This window comes from Diceros bicornis, chromosome 10 (assembly GCF_020826845.1).
Source record: "Diceros bicornis minor isolate mBicDic1 chromosome 10, mDicBic1.mat.cur, whole genome shotgun sequence".
Taxonomy (NCBI): domain Eukaryota; kingdom Metazoa; phylum Chordata; class Mammalia; order Perissodactyla; family Rhinocerotidae; genus Diceros; species Diceros bicornis.
In genome coordinates, this window is record NC_080749.1 from 44,453,850 (window position 1) to 44,464,113 (window position 10,264).

Here is a 10,264-nt window from a genome sequence, read left to right on the forward strand (position 1 = left end):
CACACACACACACACACATATATGTAACACACAAACACGTGTATATACATATATATAACGGAATATTGTTCATCCATGAGAAAGAAGGAAATCCTGCCATATGTGACAACATGGATGGACCTTGAAGGTGTTATGCTAAGTGAGATAAACCAGACAAAGAAAGACAAATATTGTATGATATCACTTATATGTGGAATCTGAAAAAGCCAAACTGATAGAAACTTAGAGTAGAATGGTGGTTACCAGGGCCTGGGGGGTGGAGGAGTTGGGGAGATGTTGTTAAAGGGTACAAACTTGCAACTAGAAGATGAGCAAGTTCTGGAGATCTGATGCACAGCATAGTAATTATAGTCAACAATACTGTATTATATACTTCAGAATTACTGAAAGACTAGATCTGAAATGATCTCACCACAAAAAAGAAATGATAGTTATGTGACATGACAGAAGTGTTAGCTAAAGCTACGGCAGTAATCACACTGCAATACATAAGTGTATCAAATGGACACATCGTACACCTTAAGCTTACTCAATGTTATGTTTATTTTATCTCAAAAAAAGGAGGAGACAGAGAAAGAGAGTTGGCAACATTGCATACAGCAAAGAAAAATCTCCACCATGGCAATCAGCACTGGACTGGCCCAAGATACTGGACATTGCAGGACGGGGAGATAAGAGTATGACAAACTTAAATGTCTGCAGGTGCCAGGCAAGTGAGGTGTATAAATAGAGTGGGCCAGGGGAAAGTGCCTACATGTGTGTATTATGTGTGTGGGTGTGTGTGTGTGTGTGTGAGCATGCACAGGTGTGTCTTCTGCACACGTGTGTGTGTAGGGGGCACAATAGTGAGCTAGAGAGCATGTGAACCTTCCGAAGGAGGCAGCCGGTACTCAGCTCCGGAAGAGATTTGTTTTGTGTGTCTACTAGGCCTGATGGCCTACATTTTTAAGAGAAGTCAGAAATCAATATGTTTATGTAAAATACTTTGATTTTTCAATATTGGCTCAGAATGTCAAAGCATTGTACAGCCATTCAAAACATGAAGCCATGTCTGGATACCAGATTTGGCTTGTTGGCTACCAGTTTGGGAAGAAGGGGTGTTTGGAAGGAATTGGGGCATGAGTAAGAAAGAAAACAGACAATGGTGAAGAAGCTTGAAAATTTTATTTTAAGTCTATCTTTGATACATTGAAAGCGAAGCATTTTTATGACAAAAGTTTTAAGAAGAAAATTCTCTTTCCCATGTCACCACTGTGGCTACCAGTCCTTCCTTATCTACTATTATAATGCAAATATGTTGTGATTGGAATAATTTATATGTACAAATCATATCGTAGAAAAACCATTTCATTGCCAAGTTAAGCAGGTTAAGGTACTTCATCCAAAATAAGAAGAAAATAAGAGAATTCTGCACTTTCAGATTTTAAAGCTGACATTTTAGCAATATTTTGACAATGGTTTATTCCATTTACAATCTTTGGCTACATAGTATTAAAAGAAAATTTATTTATTGGCATGCAAAGCAATATGGCTTCAGAATACACCTCTTAAATTTACAGAACTTAAAATTCGAAACATCCCACGTGGCTGGTAGGTGATGTTGTGAAGATGACCTTGAATAGTGACATACTTACTTCCTAAAAAAAAAAAAAAAAAGATAGTGATTTAACATAGCAATAATACCAAGATGATGTAGTTAACCTATCCAGGAAATGTTTCAATGATTTATTTCGATAAAAGTTGTTTATCAATCTTTTCATCTTATAAATCTCTTAGTGTTGTGGACTTTTCAAATATTTGCATTCAAAGACAGCTTATCCTCAAGTTCTCCTATCAAGAAATATAAAGTGTATGAATAATTATAGAAAGCAATTATAAGCCATCAAGATAAGTGGTTAATTTTTGGTGTTTAGACTTTTACTACTATTCTTATTACATTAAGTATATAATACCATATATCCTGGTATTTAACTTTGTGCTAAAATGTATAGCAATTTGTAATGTGACATTAATATGTGAATGACTTGACATCTCCATGCTTTATTCATATCTGTGTTCCTAATGCCTCGTCCTGTATTAACAATCAGGAAATGTTTTTGGAATAAATGGGTGAACGGGTAAAACTGTAATGATCAAAAAGTAATATAATAATGTACTCAAATGATTCATCACGTTAATTATATGCCAAGAAAGTAAAGACTCTCTCCCTCGCATAGGGAACAACCTGTAGCAGTATGATAATATCTATAAAAGTTTTGATGGTTTTCATAATGAATTAAAATGCAGTCACCTGTCAGTAATTTTGGTCTGAAGCAACCAGTTTATAAAATCCCGGGTGGCAAGATTATCAAGAACTGTGTTCATCTCATCAGAGAAGGAGCCATCAGCATGTCTGCGGCGGAGTTCTTCAACGATGGTGACTTCTTCTGGGAAACTGAGAAAAAGAGAGGTGACATTAGTATTGGGTTAGACGTTTTAAATAAATGCTTATTGATTGCCTATCACTGGTAATATGTGTGCGGGTCATTGAGAAAACAATAAGTTTCTATTTACAGAGGGTCTACTATGAAAAGCCTCATAGACACCTGCATGAACTGGTGCATGTTGGAAGGGAAATTATGTAGACAGTAAAAAGCAGAGCTGGGATCTGAAACCAACCCTGTATAATTTCATGACCCTTTCAAGATTCCAGCTGCTTCAAAGATTTTAGTATATTGGCCACACAGAGGTTTTTGAGACTATTCATTTGTCTATAATTCAGAAAAATATATTATATCCTATAAAACTAGTGATTATCAGAACAGTCTTGCAAAGTGCAGTATTAAGGAATTAAACCTTAGCCTATAATAGATTTTCTCTTTGGTTTAATTAGCAGAATTTTTGGTATTTTTTAAAAATCCTATAAATATCCTCAAATGTGATTATTTTACCATTGATTTTGTAATGTTTTAAAAATCAGCAATAATACTAGTTCTCTTTTGTCTTGAGATCTCTTTAAGTCTCAGTAAGCTTGTTTTAAATCTCACTAAAAAAAAATAGAGTTGAACATGAATTTTCTGCTTCTCATAATTCAAATGTCAATCAAAATGGTCATTAGAAAGTGGGGTGGTAATTAGAAAATGGGTTTGGTTGTGGCAAGATTCAAGAAAGTACTAGAGGTATTACCTTCATTTTCAACTGTAATAATTTTATGGTTATCTATATGATAGTCCCACAAAAAATGGATATGTTGTTAAATATACAGATGCTTCCACATATCTGTATTGTGAATGTCATTTCATTAAACATCTTAAGTTTAGTTCCTTTCAGTCTTCATCACATTTTTACCTGAGTACTTACTAAAACATAAATATATGTTAATCCTGTATGTAAACATTTAAAATCAAACTTTAAGTTTTCAACATTATTTCTTCTTTTTCCTTATTCCTGGTTTTCCTGGGACAGCCCTAGTTTATGCTTGTCTTGGTGTACTTATCAAAAGCACTCTATTTATTCTCAAAAGTGTCCTGGATTGACAAATTAGTACCGTAGTTATAACACATCTAAAATGGGTGATAAAAATGTAACCTGTTTGACTCTATTATTTATACTCGCCACCAATGAGAAATCAGACTAGACTTTTGTAGACTGTCTCCCACCACTAGGAGTTATTTCTTTACTTTGTGAGACTATACTAATTGCTTCTGTAATCCAGATCCATATATAGATAACTGTAGTCTAAGTTTTCAGCATCAAGCGGAAAAAAAAAATGTTAAATAAGAATGTACAGACTTACTCTCGCCTTCCTCGGCCTTTCACCAGCCAAGCAATGAATTCCTTGGCAGCTTGGCCTTCCAAATAAGAACTTACATCACTGGTAAAGGTCCCTTCAGCATGTCTCTCAAATTCATCATGACGTTTGGCAATGTTATTCCTGAAAGAAATGTGAAAGTTAAATTGAAGATCTGTCTCCTTAGCAATATGGTTCTCACCTATAAGCAGTGGCAGCTTTGGGTTCAGGATTCTCTGTAGAAGGGGCTTAGGGAGATTTGGGAGATGAGGGTGGCTAGGGGACTCGTCTTGAAGCTACATTAATTATCTGGATTGAAGGTTGATGGGAGAGGACTAACAACAACTAAGGGAGGCTAAAGGTCCACCCAGCACACCCATGTTCACCTCCCCTGCTTATCTGTGCCATTGATTATTAAAGCTGCATTTACTCCATGCTCAATATATGTGGGCTATCCACTGTGCTATACTACTTGCAAAAAAGCAGCTGTTTGTTATCAGTACCTATAGGGTCAGATTTAGTTAATTGATTCAAGAGAAAACAAAGGACTATCTCAAAATGTCATCACAAGGACCACTTGATAAAAGATTAAAGGAAACGTGTGATGGACTAGCCATGAGGAAAGCTAAGAAGATGACCCCATATCACCCTCAAGTGTGGGCAGAAGGCTCTGTGGAGGTGGTTGGCCAGCTGCCCTCAGTCTTCCCTGCATATATTACCCCTGGAAGGCTTCATCTTAAACACACAACAGAAACCGCCTGAGAGTGAGGATTGTTTTGCATTAGTTTACCAAGTTGTGGCATTTCCTTTCTAGGAATGAGGACAGTTGTTTTCATTTTTTCAGATTTGTGATTTCTCACATTTTACCAATGGCCCCATCTGTAGTCCTTAACAGGGACTCCTCCCAGTGTCTTCTCTGACCACGACCGCCATCTTCTCTGCAGTTGTACCCTCCACTTTAAGAACTTTTGGTCAACCACTCTCTCTCTCCTATTCCTCCTGCTGGCTCATGTTCTCTTGCTTTCACTCCCTCTTCTCCACTCTATCCGGATAAATCTACGTCCTTTTCCTAATTTTTAGATTCCTTCAGCTACTTTGTATGCATAACTCCCCCTTGTGGGCCACTCTCCAAAGAAATTGTAAAATCCCACCATCTCTGTGAAACCCTTGCAGATGATTTCCTCCAGTAGCCTAGATGCAGCAAAAAACCCAACACTGTCAAAGTAAATCGAACATTAAAATGTATGCCTTATGATAAGCTTGTGTTCTTATTTGCCTTCTTCTCGCTTTATGCTGTGCAGCTAGGCTGTAATTTTAAATGTGTATCTTGGATTGTATTCTACAAGAAAAAGACTGCATCTGTTTCCATTCCTTACCATGATTAACTTGGCTAGAGGATACTTCGAATGTGATCACAGTCATGAGTTTGAACCCTACAGGAGAATGTTGAATTTGCTCTTATCTTTTGGTCAGAAATTAGATTCCAAACCTTGCAGATCCACAAAAGTCAGCTTCCAATTTTAAATGAGAATGCTCAAGAGAGTAAATATTGCTAAGACCACAGTTGGGAAAATAATTTAAAGTCTATGTCCCATTGGAAGGTGGGTAAGGAGTTTGGAGGGGTGAAAGGTGGGAAATCAGAGGCATAATACAAAAGATAGCATCACCAAGCCTGAAAATCATCAAAATTGAAACAGCTTATGGACACTATTTGGCGAGCACGATAACTTAAGAAAGTCCGGAGAAACTTTAGATATATTTAATTAATACATTTGTGTGCAAATTTTGGACCAGGTTCAGACTCTTACTTGTTCCTCTTGGTGTTCATCAACCATTGCACAAAATCCTGGGCACGCCTGGAGTCCAGGTACTTGCTGTAGTCGCTGGTGAATGTGCCCTGAGAATGGCGCTTGTCTTCATTCATTTGATCCAGATCATTGAGTGGGTCTGTCTGGGGAGCTGGGAAAGATCTGTGGAGAACAGTGATTGGTGCAATTAAATCTCTCCTCAAGAGTAGACTCACTTGAGGAGCATCTTCTCTAAAAACATAGGACCATATCAAGCTGGAAGGCAGGTGCCTTGAGTATTTCCACAGGTTCAGAGAGACCTTAGCTAGCTATGGGAATGCCATAGCTTTATTAGAGTTGAATACACTCTGATTCTGAATTCTAATAACAGATTTTTCAACTGGCTTATTTTTTTCTGAAAAAAGATTAAATAAATCTTTTTATATAAAAATAAAAATCTTTTTATATATAAATAAAATCTGTCATTATTAGCAAAATCATGAGTATATGTATTAGTTGAAAAAAGATTAAATAAATCTTTTTATATAAAAATAAAAATCTTTTTATATATAAATAAAAAAGATTTATTTATATATAAATAAAAAAGATTAAATAAATCTTTTTATATAAAAATAAAAATCTTTTTATATATAAATAAAAAAGATTTATTTAATCTTTTTTCAACTAATACATATACTCATGATTTTGCTAATAATGACAGAAGAGAACAATAACTTAAATATTTTAAAAGAGTAAAGAATCCCACGTCATTTGTTTGGGCAGCAAATTTATGTTTCCAATACTGTTTTTCATATATTAATAAAAAAAGTAGCTCAAATACCTGATTATATGGTAGCTAATGGTGGAAGAGAAACAATTAAAAGTTCAAAGAAAGACAAGAAAAAGCTCACTTCGTAATTTGAAACTGTATAGTGAATAATCCACATGCCAGTAATCAACAGTTGTTTGGCACGGTAAATAAAGGGAAATATTCAATGTGATTAATATTCAGAAATAGAAATGAGATACTATTTTTCCCTGTCAAATTAGCAAAGATTAAATACCGAGGAGGATCGTGTGAGAGGAGTATTTCTATATTGCTGATGGAAGTGTGCATGTGTACAACTTTTCTGGAAAGCAAGTTGGCAAGATATTATAAAAGATTTAAACTCATTCAAACCCTTTGACACAGAAATTCTACTACTAGAAATCTATCCTCAGAAAATAGTCAGAAACGTAGGGAAAAATGTTATTTGCAGCATTCTTTGTGGGAAAATTCGAAGAACTCAAGTGTCCAACAGAGGAGAAATAGCTAAATAAATGCTGTACATTGATGAGATGAAATAGTATGAATAGTATTAAATACATTTAATAGACATTTTTAATTATATGAGAAAAAGCTAACAACACAATGCTGAGAGAAAAAGCATGGTACAAAGCTGCATAATGATCTGAGATATATTTATATACAATACAAATAAAATTTTTTGCATCATGAACATGTATGACTTTTACAATTAGCAAGAAATGTTATTTTTTAAAAGGAATAAAAAAAGAAAAAGTCGGTGTGAATAACTAAAATAATCTAGTATGCAGTGTGAGTAATGCATGGATAGATAGGATCAGCTGAAGATTTCAAAGAGCTATAATTTCCCATGTAACACATTTTTCAACATTGCCCACCCCTTTGGTTATGAAACAACATACTCTGATCTATACTCCAGAAAAGGCTTTATCTCAATGATACTTTAAACATTTGAGAATTGTGCAGAGTATTTACTCTAAATTGCCTAGACCTATTCACTAATCACAGTTTTCACAGGCTATATTCTAACCACAGTGCTATGCTAGTTCAAGTCTAAAGATTTAATACCTGGATGTCTCCTCTGTGTCCTGCAGGGAACGTTGCCAGCTGCCCTGTACCAGCATCACAAACAGTCCAGCCACAAAGTAGATGCTTTTCATTTTTGCTGCCTGTCAGAACACAGAGTCAAGGGCAGGTGAGGTGGGGGGAGACAGGCAACCATGTTTAAACATGTCAGGCTAAATTAGTTCGATTTTGACTCAGTAAATATTACAAATAGAAAGAAAAAGCCAGTTATCAATTTTATTCTGATTGTATTTCCAGCTTAATATTAAATAGTAGATTACATTTTTCCCCAGTTTTTTTGGTGGCAAAAAAGGATACAAAAGATGTGTACCACCATTAAGCTTTTTCATTAGTGTGGGACACTTCTGTTAATGATTAGAAGGCTCACTTCCAGACTTGAGATTAAAAATGTCCATGATAAACATTTAAAATATCCACTCTAGATGATATGCTACATATGGTTAGCCTGAATGGCACCTTATCCATAATGCCACCCCCTTCACTATCAGTCTGGCTTTCAATTAATAGTCCTTCACTTCCAAGCATTTACATTATACTGCATTTCAACCATCTTAAAGCAGCCTCAGGCTACAACTTGGCATACCAGCTGTCGGTTCAGATGTATTATTCATTTATATTTTAAATAGTGTAACTTGGTCTAGACTTTGTAATTATAAAGCGGCCAACAGATTTGAGGTATTTTAGGGTGCTTTGACCTGTTCTAAATTAAAGGAAAAAAATCATTTTAAAGACAAGCAATTTGCAACAAGAACTAATGCTTCTGGCAACTTGAACAATCACAACTAAGAAACTAAGAGATCACTGTCATAACAAAAATTAATTCTTGCTTCTGAAGTCTTGGAAGTCCTCAGGTTGTTCTATAATTGGACTTAGTCCAGGACATGTCATTCATTGCTATTGACACCCTAGACCTGGTTGTAGGATACACCTGGTTGCTTGTCCTTGTATCACAAGCAGATGCCCCGTGAAGACACAGGATGCCAATGACATGATGGTGCAGTGTGGATGGGGCGGGGACCAACACGAATGTGGGGCAGAATGTCCCCACAGGGCTAGCTCCTCTATTTTCTGAATGGAAACCTCAAGTCCAGTATTTGTCATGGACTTTTCTTTGCTTCTTTCAAGTCTGACCATGTTTACTTTGAGAAGTAGGGATTTCAATCCAAGTTTGATTATGCTTATCCATAAACAATTTGAATGAGTATTTTTAGCAAATGGCATTTGGTTTCAAATAAGGATTTTATAAATATTATCATTTTAAACTATCAGTCTTTTCTTTAACTTGCTAGCCATATTTATTATCTATCTTTGGCACTAAAACATGGAAACTGTAATACCTGCAATGGTTTTTTTTTTCTTTGAAATATTAAGTCCTTTTACATTAAGTGGTCAATTAGACAAAGTAATATAATAGGAATTACATATTCATCCTTCTTCATTCAGCAACATTAAATTAATTGTTTGGTGTTTTGCTATTCCTCAGTTCATCTAGTCAGTAAACTTTAGAAACCTTGTCATATATGTAGGTAGTGTCTCATGGTTATAATTCTTAATTATAATTCATCCTTTCAGGAATTTTGAAAAATTAAGGCAAGCATTTCTTTTTGGGATTACATCGCTGTTGGAAAGTCAATTTAGTCCTAAATAATTCCTTCAATGCAAAGTCCCTAAAGGTTTTTGTAATGTCTTCTATTGTGTTCTATGTAGGCAGATTTAGAGCAGGTGGTATTCTGCCACTGTGGGAGCTGATGGAAGAAGAAACAACAAAACAAAAGTGAATATTTGAAGTCCTCTACAGGCAGTAAGATGAGTTCTACTGAAAGAATGAACTGATTTTTAAAATTTCATTTATTTATTTTGTGAAAGTCTACAGAATTATGAAAAATTTAAGAATAAGTCTGGTTGTTTGAATACCACTATTGAGAAGGCAAATATTTATGTTATTTTAGTATCAGAATCTTATTTAATAGGGGAAGAATTATTTCCAATTACTTTCCCTCCCCTTTAGGTAGTTTAAGGAGAGAATCTCTGGTTTTGTAAGAACCACACAGTTCCACTCAGATTTAAAAGGAAAATATAGAAACACTAGTATTACCTGTGTAGAAGGTCTCTTAGAAAGTTTAATTTTAGACCTAGGCAAAGTGACATTATATTATATCCCTATATATTGGTGTCGTAGGCCAAAGAAATACTTTTTAAACTGGTTAGCTAATTTCCTCTCATGGGTCCTTAGTATACGTGGGAAAAACACACCACTTAATCATTTACTCTATTGAAGATCTTTGTAAAAATTTTCTTTATCCTTAAGAGCTTAAAGAGGTACTTTAGAACAACTGATTTTTTTTCTAAAGAGATTTTCTAAAACTTCATTTCAGAATGTGAACATTTAGATTTTTATTTATTCCTATTGGTCCTCAATACACAGTAAATAATTATTAGTATATAGTTTTACTCAATTCCATCCAAAGAATTCCCAATAATCGATATTTGTTCTCTGCACCAAATACGCTACGTCTTATTTACAAAAAGCCAATTTCATGGACTTTGATTTTTTGATAGACGTATTAGAAATTTGAATATTTGAAAGATGATGTTGATTCTGCTCTTTTGGAAAACCATAAGTTTTCATTGGTAAGGAGCAATTGCTGTTATAGCCTCTCTAAGGGACACATTTCTGCTAAATTTCAAAGGCACCTTCTGTTCAAAGTAATATACACATTTATCAAATCCAAGGAAAAATATTTATTTTTTAAAATGTCACCACTTATTTTTAAAATGCAGTTCTCATAACAGTTAAATCTTGTAACAAGTACATTG

At 34.8% G+C, this 10,264-nt stretch overlaps 1 protein-coding gene across 1 annotated transcript; it reads right to left on the reverse strand.

Annotated features, from left to right (window-relative positions):
• Window positions 1-2,286: 2,286 nt before the first annotated feature.
• GCG (glucagon) lies at window positions 2,287-7,521 on the reverse strand. The gene is made up of 4 exons (XM_058548618.1): window positions 7,430-7,521; window positions 5,578-5,739; window positions 3,776-3,913; window positions 2,287-2,434 (listed from the first exon to the last, which is right to left on the reverse strand). The coding sequence occupies exons 1-4, from the start codon at window positions 7,519-7,521 to the stop codon at window positions 2,287-2,289; spliced, it is 540 nt and encodes a 179-aa protein (XP_058404601.1).
• Between the last annotated feature and the right edge of the window lie 2,743 nt (window positions 7,522-10,264).